Consider the following 17,800-nt stretch of genomic DNA (forward strand, 5'->3'; position numbering starts at 1 on the left):
TGATAATACAACCGCCTTAATCCGTTATGAACGGATCCGGTAGTATTATATCTAAAATGGCCAAGACGGATCCGTCTCTAAAACCGTTTTAAGTCAATAGGGGACTGATCAGTTTTCTTTTGTGTCAGAGAAAACGGATCCGTCCTCTTTGACTTACATTGTGAGTCATGATGGATCCGTCTTGCTCCGCATCTCAGGACGCACTCGAAAACACTGCTTGCAGCGCTTTTGTGTATGTAATGGGAACTCAACGAAACAGAACGGAATGCATTGTGGTGCTCTCTGCTCCCTTCAGTTCAGTTTTGTCCCCATTGACAATGAACAGTAATGTGAATGCACCCTTATCGGAGTAGGACCCCTTTAATAATGACCATATATAACACTACAGATTACAGTATATCCCATGAACCTCTGTATATTGAGCGGGGGTGCTGTGGGTAGCGCTCACTAATGACTGGTATTTATGACCTTTGTAGGTGGCATTGAAGAGCTGCTCCTGTGTTTGCACAGCCCAGTACAGGGGAGGAGGGAGACTGTACACTCCGTCCTAGAGAAAGCTTCTTGGCGTGACCTCACTCTTAATATATTGTTTGTCTTACGATAAAGCAATCTGTTATCTGCTGCAAAGCTTGTCCTCATAAGACTCTACATCGTTTCCATGCCCATGGTTTAATGCATTCTCTTTATTGCTCTTCTCCCAGACGCCGTCTTCGCTTTCCAACTCCGCAACCCTGTCCATAATGGACACGCTCTGCTCATGCAGGATACTAGGCGCCACCTGCTATCTAGGGGATATAAGTGCCCAGTACTTCTCTTACACCCACTTGGAGGGTGGACCAAAGACGATGACGTGCCTCTGGATTGGCGCATGAAGCAACACGCGGCTGTACTTGAAGAAGGTATCTTGGACCCACAATCCACCATTGTTGCTATCTTTCCGTCACCAATGTTGTACGCAGGACCCACAGAGGTGAGTTGGTATTAAATAGCAGTAATATGAGAGGTAAATGTTAAAGGGGGGTCGACTGATTTTGACACTGTCTTATACATTAGCGTAGATAGAGATAGTAAAACCCAGAACAAAGAACGAGTGCAAAGAAAGGATTTTGCTCAGAAAATCTGCTGGTGTCCCGACATTACACAAGGATTTCTGATTTAAATGGCCGGGAAGTAATGGTTAATATGTCCTGGTGATCACAGCTTTCAACTCCAATACCCTCCACCATGCAATCATTTAGATGTAAGGGGTCCCTGTCAATACAGGTTAGTCCTCAGGCGGGACACGTTTGTGAGATGTGACGGCGATGGCTTATTGGTTGACCCATGGCTTTGTCAGAAACAGATATAACCAGGGAATATTTGAAACAATTTATAAAAAAATTGCTGTATTTGGACTGATGAGACCAACTTACATGGTTAGGGCTCATTCACACAAACATAATTTTCTTCAGTTTGCATTCCGTTTTGTTTTTTTGTTTTTTTACAGGTCCATATGCAGAACTATTCATTTTAATGGGGCTTGAAGAAAAACAGTCTGCATGTCCGTTCCGCCCCAAAAAAATTGAACATGTCCTATTCTTGTCCATTTTGCAGACAAGGAGAGGCGTTGTTACAATGGATCTGCCAAAAAAAAACAGATGCAACACGGATGTCACATGGATGTTATCCATTTTTATTTGCGGATCCGTCTTTTGCGGACCACAAAATACATACAGTCGTGTGCATGTACTTGCTCACTAGAGTATCCTCTGGTGGGCCTACGCTCTGACCCAATAATGTGCCGTAGGGCGCCTTCACACGCGGAAGATTTTGTGGCAGAAAATTCCACGACTGAAAATCAGTACCATTTGAATGGGGGCAGCGAGCACATGGATTTCTGCAAGCCCCATTAAGACCTGATTTTCATTCCCAGAGGAAATTTCTGTCCCATGATCTGCTGCGTGTGAAGGCACACTTAAAGGGACTGAGCACGATTTTGATATTGATGGCCTATCCTCAGGATAGGTCATCAATATTAGATTGGTGGGGGTCCAACACCCGGCACCCCCTACCGATCAGCTGTTTGAAGAGCTAGCAGCGCTCATACGAGTGCCGCGTCCTCCTCAGTTTACATGCACGCCATCGAGCTTGTAGCGCTGGTGCAAGGTAGTTACAGCTTTCTATCCCATTCAAATGAACAGGAAAGGAAGGTGTAATTACACTGCAAGGTAGACGCTGTGCGGGTAAACTGAGGAGGACCCTGCATTCGTATGAGTGCCGCCTCAGCTGATCGGTGGGGGTGCAGAGAGGATAAGTCATCAATAGCCTGACACTCCACAACCCATTACATACATACCCACCATGTATACAAAGATCCTAATAATTAAAACTTCTAGCAAAAAAAAAAATATTCTACAGGCGTGTTAAGACAAAACAAAATCCATGGCTGATATCTGCAGCTGGTTTTATCTGGAGAACTGGCAGACAAATACGTTTTCTGCGCCATAATTTATCTTAACGATTTTATTTGACAGTAGATGGGAGGCGTCTGGCTGGGGTTGTGCATAGCTGAGAAGATAGAAAACGAAAACATTTCTAGAACACTGACGTGTATCCCAGACCTTTCAAAGATGGTGAAAATGTCCATCTGTAATTGCGTTAAGGCTGCACATGTATACTAGCGTTGTACGGCTATACGCTGAACTAAAGGGCTTATTACACTTATCTGGAACAAATTTCATAGGAACTTGTTCCCACTAATTGTACTTGTGCTCCGAACCAGCAAATGTCTGTTTGTTGGCTGATTGTATCTTGTAGGCCTCATGTATAAGGGCTCATGCACGCGAACGTTTTTATTGCGTTCCGTATACGGGCCATATTTTGATTCTGTATACGGTCTGTATACGAAACCATTAATTTCAAAGGGTCCGCAAAAGATGCGGACAGCACTCTGTGTGCTGTCCGCATTCGTTGCTCCGTTCCGTGACCCCGCAAAAATAATGAGACATGTCCTATTCTTTTCCGTGTTGCGGAGAAGAATAGGCATCTCTATAATGGGCCTCCTGTTCCGTTTCGCAAATTGCAGAAGGCACGCGAGCGGCATCTGTTTTTTGCGCAAAAAACTTCACGTTCGTGTGCATGAGCCCTTAGGGTCCATTCACACGTCCATAAGTGTTTTGCGGATCCACAAAACACAGACACCTGCAATGTGCAATCCGCAATTTGCGGACCGCACATCACAGACACTATAATAGAAAATGCCTTTTCTGATCCGCAATTGCGGACAAGAATAGGACACGTTCTATTTTTTTTCAGGAACGGAATTGCGGATCCTGAAAAAACGGATGCGGATCCCGAAAATGCAGATGCGGATAACGAAAATGTGGATTCGCATCCGTTCCAGTCCCATTGAAAGTGAATGGGTCCGCAAATTGCGGAACAAATGCGGACCCAAATTACGGATGTGTGAATGGACCCTTAGAAAGTATTTTTGGTCCTTGTCCGATTTGCATTCTTTGGCAGATTATTCTGACCCATTCATTTCTATGGGTCCTCAAAAGAAACTAATGATGCCCATGTGCTATCCGCATCCGTGAGACTAGGTTACAAATTATAGTACCTGTCCTATTCTTGCCCGTTTTGCGGACAAGAATAGGTTTTTCTACAATGAGTACCGTGAAAATTGTGGGATGCACATGGACCGCATCTGTGTTTTGCGAATCCACAATTTGTGGACCACAAACGCTGGAGGCTTTATGCAGAATACAAGTTGCTCGATTATCAGCAGTACATGGTCCTCTGTAATTGGGAATGTGCAGCTGATAATCAGTACAACAAAATAGGGGAGGCCTGGAGAACTGATCGCGGTAGTAAATTATTAAAATTACGAGCATATGCTTTGACCCTGAATAGGTTTGTTTGGTCAAAACCAATATTAGGCTTTTGGGGGTGAAGGTAAAAGGGGGGTAAAGGGTCCACCTTGTATATCGCTGCACCTTAGTACAATATGATATTCCTCCTACGTGCCCCTATTATTTAATATTTCCCCACCTATGTACAAGAGGCATGTCTGTTCCCTGTATGCTGTGAGCACCCCTTTCCTAAGTATCCTAAGGTCATCAGTGTCTGAATGGTGGGGTTTTGACACCCAGGGCTTCCGCTGATTAGCTGTTTGAAAAGGTTCCTGTGAGCGCCATGGCCTTCTCCCTGCTACCAGGCACAGTGCCGTACATTGTACAGCGGCTGCGCTTGAAATCACAGCTCAGCCCCATTCACTTCAATGGGGCTGAGCTGCGCCTAGGTCATGTGACCGATGAACGTGACGTCATATGGCCCAGGGAAAGCTTGCTACTAAGAGCACCGGTACCTTCTCAAATAGATGATTGGCGGGGTTCCTGGGTGTCGGACCCTCACCGATCAGATACTGATAACCTATCCATAGGATAGGTTCTCAGTATGTAAGTCTCAGAAAAGCACTTTAAATATATACAGGTCGCCGATGCGGTTATCCCTTAGCTAACCGCTCACTAGTTAAAACCTAAAGCCCGATGCTCCCCTCAACATGTTTCGGCATTTTCTGGCTTCAGCTTTAGCATTAGCTCCATACCCCTGATGAAGGAAAATTAACGTTACAATATTTTTATTGCATGTATATTTCAATAATACGGTACCTTATTTGAAGGAGCTGACCTCAAATAGTGAGCATAGCAGAATGCATCAAGCAACACATATTTGGAAGCTGCTGAATGTTAGGGCAGAACCTTTGGGGGTATTTTAGTATAGTGAGGTCTATAAAGGATTTTAATTATAATCATTATTACTATCATAACATATATCTATATAAAATATTTTTCCTCACAATTATGGCTACGATGAGGCTTGCTCTATTCTGTACAAAGCTTAGGTACAGAATAAGGCCCCTTCCACACCGGCGAGTATTCCGCGTGGATGCGATGCATGAGTTGAACGCATTGCACCCGCACTGAATCCCAACCCATTCATTTCTATGGGGCTGTTCACATAAGCGGTGATTTTCACGCATCACTTGTGCGTTGCGTGAAAATCGCAGCATGCTCTATATTGTGCGTTTTTCATGTAACGCAGGCCCCATAGAAATGATTTGGGTTGCGTGAAAATTGCAAGCATCCGCAAGCAAGTGCAGATGCGGTACGATTTTCACACACTGTTGCAAGGAGACGATCGGGATGGAGACCCGATCATTATTATTTTCCCTTATAACAGAATACAGAATGCTTAGTACAATAGCACTGAAGGGGTTAAAAAAATAATAATAATTTAACTCCCCTTAATCCACTTGCTCGGGCAGCCGGCATCTTCTTCTGTCTTCATCTTAGGCTACTTTCACACTAGCGTTCTGCTGTCCGCTCGTGAGCTCCGTTTGAAGGAGCTCACGAGCGGAGCAGAACGCTTCCGTCCAGCCCTGATGCAGTCTGAATGGATGCGGATCCGCTCAGACTGCATCAGTCTGGCGGCGTTCAGCATCCGCTCCGCTCGCCTCCGCACGGCCAGGCGGACAGCTGAATGCTGCAAGCAGCGTTCAGCTGTCCGCCTGGCCGTGCGGAGGCGTGCGGATCCGTCCAGACTTACAATGTAAGTCAATGGGAACGGATCCGCTTGAAGATGACACCATATGGCTCAATCTTCAAGCGGATCCGTCCCCCATTGACTTTACATTGAAAGTCTGAACGGATCCGCGCAGGCTACTTTCGCACTTAGAAATTTTTCTAAGTTATTAATGCAGACGGATCCGTACTGAACGGAGCCTCCGTCTGCATTAATATGATCGGATCCGTTCAGAACGGATCCGATCAAACGCAAGTGTGAAAGTAGCCTTAGCTGTGTGCAGTAACAGGACCTGTGGTGACGTCACTCCGGTCATCACATGATCCATTACATGATCTTTTACCATGGTGATGGACCATGTGATGACCGGAGTGATATCATCACAGGTCCTGTTACTGCACAGAGCTAAGATGAAGACAGAAGGAGATGCCGGCTGCGCGAGCAAGTTGATTAAGGTGAGTTAAATTTTATTTTTTTAACCCCTCCAGCACTATTTTACTATGCATTTTGTATTCAGAATGCTATTATAACCATGTTATAAGGGAAAATAATACAATCTACAGAACACTGATCCCAAGCCCAAACTTCTGTGAAGAAGTTCGGGTTTGGGTACCAAACATGTGCGATTTTTCTCACACAAGTGCAAAACGCATTACAATGTTTTGCACTTGCGCGGAAAAATCGCACGTGTACCCGCAACGCCCGTGTGAAACCAGCCTAAGAGAACCAGGACCTCCAGTGGACAATCAGGTTACAGTGCAGGATCAGGAATGCTTTTATTAGTTAATTTGCAATGCAATTCAGATAACTGAAGCTAAAATTGGTTGTAAACCGTTACCCCTTGAAGCCCGATATTTATGTGTAAGCATTTACTTTGATGATTGCCCTGGTAAAAATGAGACGGAAGAACTCTATAGTTCTCTACTCACAAAACTATTCCTAAAATACATGTAGGCATGTGTAAAGCGGATTATAAAAGCCATGTCTCTATCATGTTCTTTTCTTCACAGGTTCAGTGGCACTGCAGGTCTCGGATGATCGCTGGATCCAACTTCTATATTGTAGGCAGAGACCCTGCTGGTATGCCACATCCTGAGACCAAAGTGGATCTCTACGAGCCATCACATGGTGGAAAAGTCCTGAGCATGGCCCCAGGATTGACTTCTGTGGAGATCATCCCATTCAGAGTGGCTGCCTACAACACGAAGAACAAAGCCATGGAGTTCTATGACAAAGAAAGGTAGGCTGTCTGGTGGCCAGGTGGCCAGGAACCACACATAGATTGGATTGAGGTCCTCAGCCCTAAAGGAGTTACAACAGAACACCTTTAGGTGTAGCAATATTAGAGATATGCAACTTAATGCACAAGTTGTTAGATGCCTGAGGTGCGCTGATCCTCACACCCAAAGCCATCTGCCCATGCAGCTTACGGCCATATCCACATGCAGCTGAGAACAATAGCTAAAACTGTGTCCTTTCCCAAGGTCAGTTGAGCAAAAGAATTAATTAGCAAACACCTTTTAAAATCTATATTTAAAGAGGACCTTTCACCACTCCTGACATGCCTGTTTTAATAGCTTCATGCATTCCCCATGTAATAACAATTCCGGAGCCTCTATTCCTATGGCTCTATGTTGTGCCGTTCCTTTATTATTTCTGCTAGAAGTTATGAGTGAATTGCTAGCAGTCTGCAGTAAGGGTACAGAGGGGTGGTAACAAGTTGGGGGGTGTACCTGCACAGACTGAGAATGGCAGCACTGATTGGATAGAGTGCTTCTGCACAGGTATACACACCCAACCGGTTACCACCCCTCTGATACCCTTACTGCAGACTGCTAGTAATTCATTCATAACTTCTAGTAGAAATAATAAAGGAACGGCACAACATAGAGACATACGAATAAATGCTTCAGAATTGTTATTACATAGGGAATGCATAGAGCTATTAAAACAGGAATGTCAGGAGAGGTGACAGCAACTCTTTGACATCCGTTTCCATATAAGTAGCAATCTCAAGGCTGGAAGTTTGTAATCATAAAGTTCTTCAAAGAGATTACTGCCATTATAGGGAAGCTGTCATCCCTTTCATGCTGCCCAAACCATGGGCAAAAATAAATCCCGACAACCTCCTATGAGCGTTTTACTTTGAAATGTTGCGTTTTTGAAAAAACAGAGGGGAACACATTTATTACATTTTTTTCTAGAAAAGTCGCAAATTGTGGAGCAAGTCCCATCTTGCAGCAAAATGTGTGAAGGTTTCCGTTTCTCTGCGACCCCCTCCACTTTTGTAAAAAAAATAAAAATAAGGTGGGGAGTGAGTGGGCTGCTGGAGTTCAGTTCTGGTTTACGGGCCTCTCCTAATAATTGGGACACAATTTACTCTAGCAAAAAGCCCAGATTATGACCAGCATACTAAACACCAGTCTTGTCAAATTTCTTCGATAGCTTTACACGGAGTTGGGCTAAGTGGGAAGAGTCCAGGCATAGGGAAAACAGTCCACTGTGCGATGATTATTGTGAAAAATGTAAATCAGACATATAGTACTCTTTCTAAAAAAGCTAGAACCAGCCCTGTGCCTCACATGGAAGCACAGATGTCCCCATTCCTTGCGCCAACTGTTCTGCTAGTTTTCAGTCTGGCAGCGCAGGGGGAGAGTCCTTTCAGGGACTGCGTCATTTCTGCAGCTGTCTCCCTATTTCATAACTCAGTGAGCATGGCCTTTCTGCTGCAGCCCCCTGTCTCTGTAACTGCCACAGAAGATATGGCTACTGACAATTGAAGATTTAAACTGAGAAAGTGCGACCAACTCAGTGAGGTGGACAAAAAATAAGGAAAAGAATGAACAGCAGGTGGCACTATACAGATAGATTTTATTGAATAGCTCAGTGGCTAGACTAAATTTTATGCAATTTACAAATGTATTAAGATCCAGTTGCTGGTGTGAAAAATGTAGATATCTTTCATGGCACAACCCTTTTTATGAGGACTCTGCCTATTTGGACAGTGCAGTGGACTCTTCACCCTGTGCCCTGCTCATCTTTAAAACAGTTTAGGGGGTTCCCATCACGTTAGGAAAAAAAAGGTTACAAAAACGCAGCACACCACTTTCTTGTATCCTGCACAGTCCAATAAAAAAAGTACAGTATTTTTCGCTTTATAATACGCACCTGTTGATAAGATGCACCCCAGGTTTTAAAGAAGGAAAAGATTTTCAGCAGACCTCATATCAGATCCTCAGATCAGGCCCCCATATCAAATCCTCCAAGACATTACATCACCCCCCCATAAGAGGATATCACATCAGACCCCCATATCAGGACATTACATGAGACCCCCATATCAGGACATTACATGAGACCCCCATATCAGGACATTACATGAGACCCCCATATCAGGACATTACATGAGACCCCCATATCAGGACATTACATGAGACTTTCATATTAGACTCGCATCAGACCTTCTTTAGACCTCATATCAGCCCTCCACAGACCCCCATACCACTAGATCCTTATCAGACCTCAGATCAGACCTTAAAATAAAAAAACTTCTCTTACCTCCCCTGCGCCGCAGTTCCGCTCTGGATCCGGCGGTCTCTTTAGAAGTCATCCTCCCGTCTTCTCTGGCCGGCGCTGCATGATCAGCTGACTTCGTGCACCGTTGGATCATAGTGAACGCACTACGTCCTGACACTGTACGCAGTCAGGACAGTGCGCCCGTGGCCCCAGAAAGGAAGACCAGGGAGGATGAGTACAGAAAGCGCTCACAGCGTTTCACTCCCCTCTCCCGGCATCTAATGCATACTAAGGAATGCTTCCATAATTGAAGCACTCACTAGTATTTGCTTTATAAGGCTCACTGTGCGTCTTATAAAGCGAAAAATACGGTATATGTTGTTTTTTTACAGTGGTAAAAAAAACGTATACTTTTTTTTTTTTTTTTTACAATGGAACTCTATGGCATCAGTCTGAGACATCCGTTTAACATATATGTTTTTTGTATACGTTGAAACAGGCATGCTCAACCTGCGGCCCTCCAGCTGTTTCAAAACTACAACTCCCAGCATGCCCTAATAGCTGTAGGCTTTACAGGCATCCTGGGAATTGTAGTTTTGCAACAGCTGGAGGGCCGCAGGTTGGGCATCCCTTTGTTTAAAACGTGATGTGAACCCACCCTTTCATACATATTTTAGCAGCTCTTTAGGACCATCTTAATTAAGCATTTCCTGTAATACTTGGTCACATTGAGCCCAGCAGAACAGTAGCTGCTATTTCTGTACACACCCTCTCTGACTTAGGGCTGTTGTAGAAATATTAATAGTTGTAATCTGCTCGCTCATTAAAGTTTGTGTAAGGAAAAAGGTAAATCCCTTTTCCCTCAGCCGCAGTCAGAGACAGACCCAAGTGTTACCATATCCATGCCCAGTCTGTTCTTTTATTTACTAACAAAAGGTGTAAAAAGGGGCTGGCCCAAGACAAAGATACAGGAAGTGATGACATACAGGAAGTGATGACATAGGAAGACAAGACACCATCATTTAGAATAACCTAGCCAGCTAACAAACACATGTATACTATAACCTCCCATTACCACTGGAGCTAACTTTATCCAGCCTTGCTCAGTGATCAATGCCAGATAAAATTACTATGATCCGCATGCATGTTTATTCACAGGACAGCGTCATTATCTCCAGCGGCTGATCAGGCGCACTAGAGACAACAAATGCACGTTCCTTTCATATATTGTTCTCTTAACAAATGCATCCACGCCAAGCCAATTAATCTGCGTCTTGCGCGGGGGTCTTAGCCGGCGTCCATACATCAGCCAACAAAACACTTCTCTGCTGAACACATCAGTCTCCCCGGCCCACAGCCCAGTGCTTGGCACATGGACAATTCGCCGACGGAGACCTCTGCGCCCAGCAGCTGTGACAGGTCATACACGGGAAGATATCCACTCCAATGGTTTACCCTGACACAGAGACATGATGACAATACACAATATATTAAATACACATCCTAATAAAAATTTCCACAACAGTCCCTCCTCTTTGTCATATGCTCCCCAGTGTCCCTCGACGAATCTCGATCTTATTCTTTGAAAAGAAAACAGTCTTGTCTACGAAAAGTCCTGAATCCATAAAACAAAACGGATGATGGAAAACAGAAAGTCAATCTTGACACGTAGCTTCTTTTCTTCGGGAGGTGACTTAGGAGGTGGCGATTCGCATTGGTCGTCGGCTGGTTTGGGATCCTCTGCATCTGGTCCATGGTTTGGTCTTCAGGGCGTCTTGTCTGTTCAGGCTTCGGTAACTCAGTCGATTAGACATCAGGAACATCTCACCAGGAATGGAAACAAAAAAACATAAGTATATGTCCTATTTCCTTTCGCCCGGATCCAATGGAAAACCAGTGAGCCCCAAGACCTCCCAAAGCTTTAAAAAGGATTCTGACCCTCACTAGTCATAGCTCCGCCTCTGCCCTGCTCCTGTCAGTATGGGCCTGACCCTTGTCAATGGTGTCTGCTAGCCAGGCATAACCGTATACCTTCCTCACAACTGGAGGATCCCACATCTATGGGTCGCCTAGCTGCCCGGACACCCATACAGGATTAACAAGCAAGGAGCAGGAGCCAGAGCTAATATTAATATTACCCCAAGAATGTATCGTCTATCAACAAATGCCTCCTTGTAACAAATAAATAAAAGTGATACTCTGCATTCTTTGACTTAGTTGAGCAGCTTCTTGCAGTGACCGGTGTGGATCTAGTTGTCTCGTCCCTCGAACTTCAGAGAGGTTGGCGTCAGCAGCAGCACCTGGAATGGCCCAAGATATCTCGGCTCTAGTCCCGTCCTCGGATGTTTCTTTAGCACGACCCAATCACCTGGTTGACTAGAATGAACACTGGTTATTGAGTCCTGGACGGCTGCTACTCCCCTTCGTTCGCCTCTGAGTTGCCCTAGGGTTTATGGCACCGACACACGGACCACGTTCACCCTAGTTAGACCTCAGGAAAAGGAGTAATCAGTGTGGGGAAAAGGGCTCTCGACGATACTCGGTGGCCCTCTGAGTCTCGTAATGAGATATACCAGCCTCGGTTTTGGCTCTGAATAGTGACCTGGCCACAGGATAGGGCTTCCAATTGACCTGGAGTGGAAAAAGGGGTGCACAGAGAACACACAGTACCTTCTGTGGGGACAAGGGGTGCACAGGAAACAAACACACAGTACTCCTGTGGGGAATGGGGTTACTCACACAGCTATTGGTATGCCTGGGTGATATATATATCACCTTGTCTCCTTAAAAAAAGCTCATCAACTCACTTTCCTTTGCCGATATGATTCTATATAGTCAAGCTGAACAGCACACGAAGCCCTTTTTGCAGTGACTGATCAAAAACCTCTCGCTCAGCAGCAATCCTTGAATTCAGACAGTAGTTCCCACACAATATCATGAGACCCCCAGTACTCCTAACCAAATTTACAGAGAAGAGAGGGAAAGAAAGAGAAAAAAAGAAAAAAAAAAAAAAGAGAAAAGCACCAAAATATGAAAAAGGATCATTTTTTATAATAGACTAAAAATAAAAATGGGTTGGTAAATAAGGAAAAACTGAAAAAAACTTCAATAAAAACCTAAAAAATAAAAATGGATTAGTAAAAGAAGAAAAATGTAAATTAATCAAAGAAATACCCAAACAAAAATAGACAAGAATAACTGAAAAATAAAAAAAGGAAAAAACTTGATTACAACAATAAAACCTAAAAATAAAAATGGATTAGGCTAGTTTCACACTAGCGGCAGGACGGATCCGACAGGCTGTTCACCATGTCGGATCCGTCCTGCGGCTATTTCGCCGTGCCCGCGGACCGCCGCTCCGTCCCCATTGACTACTAAGGGGACGGGGGCGGAGCTCCGGCGCAGCACGGGGAAAGCCGCCGGCTAAAAAGCCTGACATGCAGTAATTTTAGTCCGGCGGCCTTTCTCCGTGCAGCGCCGTGCTGCGCCGGAGCTCCGCCCCCGTCCCCATTATAGTCAATGGGGACGGAGCGGCGGTCCGCGGGCACGGCGAAATAGCCGCAGGACGGATCCGACATGGTGAACAGCCTGTCGGATCCGTCCTGCCGCAAGTGTGAAAGTACCCTTAGTAGAAGAAGACCTGTAAACAGGAGAGAAAAACAAACATAGAAAACTTCAGTTACAGACAGTCTTGTTATATTCATTGAGATTAAGTAAAAAGTTAATATTAACTTAAAACCCAAAACTCAAATACAAAAACTAAAACCTTAGGAACACATACAATTGTATAGGACTGAATTAACAAATCAATGTCTTGGAGGGTTCACCTGAAACTGTACAGGAGAATTTCTACGCACCCAGTCATAGAAATGCTAATTTGCCCAGCCCAAACAGCTTCAGATTCATTTTACCATAGAAGCAGGATTTAACATTACAAGGTCCCAAAACCGTTTTTTCCTAGGGGTAGGGATTCTATTGAAATTAGGTCTTAAGAGTTAAAATGGTATACAAAGACCTTAATGTACCCTTCTTTCGCACACAAAAATTAGAAACTCTACTGAATTCCAGGAACCGATCTCTTTCCTCTCTGAGCTTCACATTTTAACCGTTCATATTGTGATCTAAAATCCGCTTCACTGATAAATGATCTTGGCTGTCCCTGGGTTCCATTCCTCTGCAAAGAAGCATGTCTGGGACTATTACCCCACCTTGCTGAATAAACCACTTCACTTCTAGTTGTGGTTCTGGGGTACTTAACATACCCGTGTCTGCTGCCATTAGCAACGTCAATATCGTGCAATGTGCCCATATTCCCTGCATGCAAAACAACGGATAGCTTGCCTCCCTGCACAAAACCTTGTCTGGGCACATGGTGATTTGACTTGGCGCAAAACATTAACCATCCTAGCATGACTAGATCCCACACTACTATCTGTATTGAGTCCACTTACCACGGACTCATCTGAATCTTCTGGCCTTGTATTAATACTTCCAACTCCAGGGTCAGACACATTGTCCATCTCCATCCCTGAGTTGGTTCCACTATCTGAACCACAGTCCTCAGACTTATCCATGCTTACAGCCCATACATTTCCTCTAAGCCCAGACACATTACTCTCTAACGGTTGCTTCAATGACTCTGACAATTCCCTTACAGCACCCTGTGCATGCGTCAGGCTTTCAGATAAATATTCATTTTCCTTGCGCTGCTCAGTATTATACTAATTCATAATTAGCGCTAGCTTCAGCTGCCTGCTGGGCAAGAGTTCTCAATTTAACAATTTCCACTTTTAAATCTTCCACTTCTCCTTCCAAACTCAGCTCCAGCCTACAAGACTCCTGATATTTATCCGCTATCCGCCCAGCAGCAAAAATCAGAGCATACTTGCCTTTACTTTTGCGCCATTTTTTGGTACCGATCAGGTTTGCTACACAATTCTGGGCCTGCAGCCATGGATCAGTAGATCCCTGCATAGCCTGAAGAATGGCCGCCGTGTCCTTCAACTTTGCTATTTCTTTAAAAATACTTTCCATTGCACAAGAAAACAAAACACTGGTACCAAGCACCTCCTTTCTTTACTGTAATACCCGTATTAATTATGCCAAACAAGTGTACAATTCAGTGTAACAACCACAGATATACAAACATTAAGCAGAATCATCAACTATAGGACGATTTCACCACTAAACTACCACTAATGTTCACACAATGATTCCTGTATCAGACTGGTCACTGCGCTATACCATCACCGAACACTCAACTGATATCCAGCACAAAACTTATCAAAACAAAATCAAACTATACACAGAAAGTTACAAAAAGACAAGATAACTATTCTCGACAAAACTAACATCTCAGGCAAAAACAATCAAATCACTTTCCATAGCAACTTAAAGATGGCCAACATAGCACATGGTCATAAAGATGGCCGACAAGCCACACAATCTCATCATACAATCTCTGTACAATCAACTCGGATCCACCAAAACCGACACGACGGAAAAACTCTTACCTTATCCTTACACCCCTTGACGCAGCAGACAACAACCACATACACCAAAAGGTTCTTTAAATAGATTTTTTCTGATACCAGCAGATTGGAGTACACAGATTTCAGTTCACAAAGAGCAAAACTTTCTCAAAAATGAGAGTGAGGAAAAGGATATTACCTTATGCCGGCCTTTTTTGCTTTTTGAAAATTAAGCTGTGTCTCCTTTAAGTTCTGCTGATAACGGGGGAAAAAAATTATCTCCTTAACTGAGCTCGCCATCTGTTGTAGAAATATTAATAGTAATCAGCTCGCATCAAGTTTGTGTAAGGAAAAAGGTAAATCTCTCTTCCCTCAACCACAGTCAGAGACAGACCCAGGTGTTACCATATTGATTAAATTCTGAGCAACTCCTCCCTGCCCAGCCTGTTCCTTTTATGTTCTCACAAAAGGTGTAAAAAGGTCTGGCCCAAGACAAGGATACAGGAAGTGATGACATGTCAAAGGACAGGGAGGGGCAATCAATGTGGCTGGACAGGCAATGCACACACACCATCCCTGTATAAGGAAGGATGAGTCATGTCCACTGCCAGACCAGCCAGGTGGCCGCCCACCCCCCATCACTGTCAGCATGGACCTCATTCAATACTGCTCAAAAGTGACCAGTATCTAATAAAGATCATTCTATTGGTTCTTATAGGTTTGAGATTATCTGCGAGACATTGCTACGGCTATTGTCAGTATACGGTACGAGTATACAGACAAGGCAGATATGCATGTCTTAAAAGCAGATATGTATCCAGAAAGGGATAGCGAAGCCGCAGCAGAGGTATAATATGTATCTCTCGTTATGCAGACTTCACTTCTCTAATGTGTATAGACATTTGAAGGGAAGAAGCCCAGTGCTTGCACTTAGTGCTCACAAACTGGCAAACGCCCCCCTAAACACTGAGAACACGTCTCCAAGCCCATGAGAAGGTTTTCATACTGACGGTTTTACCACTGGTCCCGATTCAGCCAAAGTACCCTCTGCTAGAGCGCTCCTCGGCTAAATCCAACACAGGGAGACAGATGGCAATCTATAAAAACACACACACATCCTAAGATAAAATGTCCGACTAATAAAATTTCCACAACAGGGCTCATGCACAAGACTGTAAAAAATATGGATGACATCCGTGTGCATTCCGTATTTTGGGGAACAGAACAGCTGGCCCCTAATGGAACAGTCCTATCCTTGTCCGTTATGCGGACAATAATGGGACATGTTCTATTATTTTGCAGAACGGACATACGGAAACAGAATGCACACGGAGTAACTTCCTTTTTTTTTTGCGGACCCATTGAAATCAATGAGTCCGCATATGGTCCGCAAAAAAAAAAGAATGGACCTGGAAAGAATACACTTGTGTGCATGAGCACTTAGAGAGAGAGAGAGTTTACAGAACTGGGCACCCCCTTTAACCGGGCATAAGAACAGGGGCATCCTGATTGGACAACTAGTACAAGATAATAGATGAAGGTCCCCAACTGAGGATCCCCTTCCACCAGCAAGACCTGAAAGCTGTGTCAAGTTCAGCTCCCTGCACTAATCATGGGGTCCGGGCTTTAAAGGTGTTGTGCTGAATCTGAACATTCCTTTAGCTATTCTGTGATGTAAAGATGGCCGCACTGAAGGGATGCTTTCCCTTTTTTTTATTTTAGACACAATGAATTTGACTTCATCTCTGGAACCCGCATGAGAAAGCTGGCACGTGAAGGAGAAAACCCCCCAGATGGTTTCATGGCCCCCAAAGCCTGGAAAGTCCTGACAGATTATTATTGCTCCCTGGAGAAGAACAGTTGATTTGATGCACGTCCAGAGGGAATGTTCTGGTGTTTTCTACTTTTTTTTTTTTTTTTTTTTTTTATAATTACATTTTAAATCTATTTCCATGTTAATTTCTAAACTATTTTAAAGCATTTAATACAATTATAATGACTATTTTTTTATAATTAATAATCGCTTGCCAGCTAAACAAAAATGTTGCACTTTGACAAATTCCAGGAGTTACATTTCTCGTAGGTTGAAACCTCTGTTCTGTGTTAGCATACCTTCATGTAATAATAAGACATACGTGTGCAGATAGACATTTATCTTCTCTGTACCGTATTTCATTTACTGGACCTGTTTGTGCTTAAGAGCTGCTCTTCTTACTAGAACGTAGGACATTAAACGGCATCTGGCAGCAGATTTGGACCTAGGACACCGGCTGACCTGTTGCATGGTCGCTTGGCAGCTGAAGACATCTGTGTTGGTCCCATGTTCATATGTGTCCGCATTGCTGAGAAAACTAAAATTATACTATATGCAAATGAGCCTCTAAGAGCAACGTGGGTGTTCTCATTACACCTAGAGGCTCTGCTCTCTCTGCAACTGCCCCGCCCTCTGCACTTTGACTTTAGGAGAAGTCAGTGCCGGGCGTTATCATGTTCACACTGCCTGGTCCTATCAATCAAAATGCAGAGGGTGCAGCAGTTGCAGAGAGAGCTGAACCTCTAGGAGTAATGACAACGCCCCCGTTGCTCCTAAAAGCTCATTTGCATATATTAAAACATAATTTTTCTCAGCAATGTGGGCACATATGTACATGGGAGCAACACAGATGTCTTCAGCTGCCAAGCGCACATGTAACAGGTCAGTCAGTGTCATAGGTACAAATCTGCCGACAGATGCCCTTTAAAGGGATTTTTCCAAATACAATGCTTACCCCCTATCCACAGCTTAGCAGTCGGACCCCCAGCAATCAGATACCTATCCTCTCTCTCTGTTTGGCTAGGGGATGAGTATTGTTAGTCGGAAAATCCCTTTAAATTCCGCAATTTGAGGAACGGACGGTCCTTTATGGAAATGCCTATTCTTGTCTGCAAAACGGACAAGAATAGGACATGTTCTATTTTAATTTTTTTTGCGGGCCACGCAACGGAGCAACGGATGCGGAAAGCACACAGAGTGAATGGGTTCGCATCCGAGCCGCAAAAAATGCTACCAGAGCTCAGCTTCTCATCCTCTACCACCTCCTGCTCAACAGAAATCACCCAACAGGTTTGCTTTAAGACGACAGGAAGATGGAAATGTAAACCGAATTCCACGATTGTCCTATCATGTTTACTATATGTACATAATTGTGAAATATGTCCATAATTGTGTCAAATCTGCTGACCAGATTATTTAGTACTACAAAGAAAATCTG

At 44.1% G+C, this 17,800-nt stretch overlaps 1 protein-coding gene across 2 annotated transcripts in view; it reads left to right on the forward strand.

Moving 5' to 3' along the window:
* PAPSS2 (3'-phosphoadenosine 5'-phosphosulfate synthase 2) overlaps positions 1-16,914 on the forward strand; it is an 89,822-nt gene extending 72,908 nt beyond the window's left edge. For both annotated transcript variants that reach the window (XM_044297672.1, XM_044297673.1), the window contains 3 exons: positions 702-970; positions 6,573-6,802; positions 16,272-16,914. In XM_044297672.1, the coding sequence (XP_044153607.1) occupies positions 702-970; positions 6,573-6,802; positions 16,272-16,413 (641 nt within the window). In that variant the 3' untranslated portion in view covers positions 16,414-16,914. The remainder of the gene's footprint in view (positions 1-701; positions 971-6,572; positions 6,803-16,271) is intronic.
* The last annotated feature ends 886 nt before the right edge of the window (positions 16,915-17,800 follow it).

Source organism: Bufo gargarizans, chromosome 6 (assembly GCF_014858855.1).
Source record: "Bufo gargarizans isolate SCDJY-AF-19 chromosome 6, ASM1485885v1, whole genome shotgun sequence".
Taxonomy (NCBI): Eukaryota; Metazoa; Chordata; class Amphibia; order Anura; family Bufonidae; genus Bufo; species Bufo gargarizans.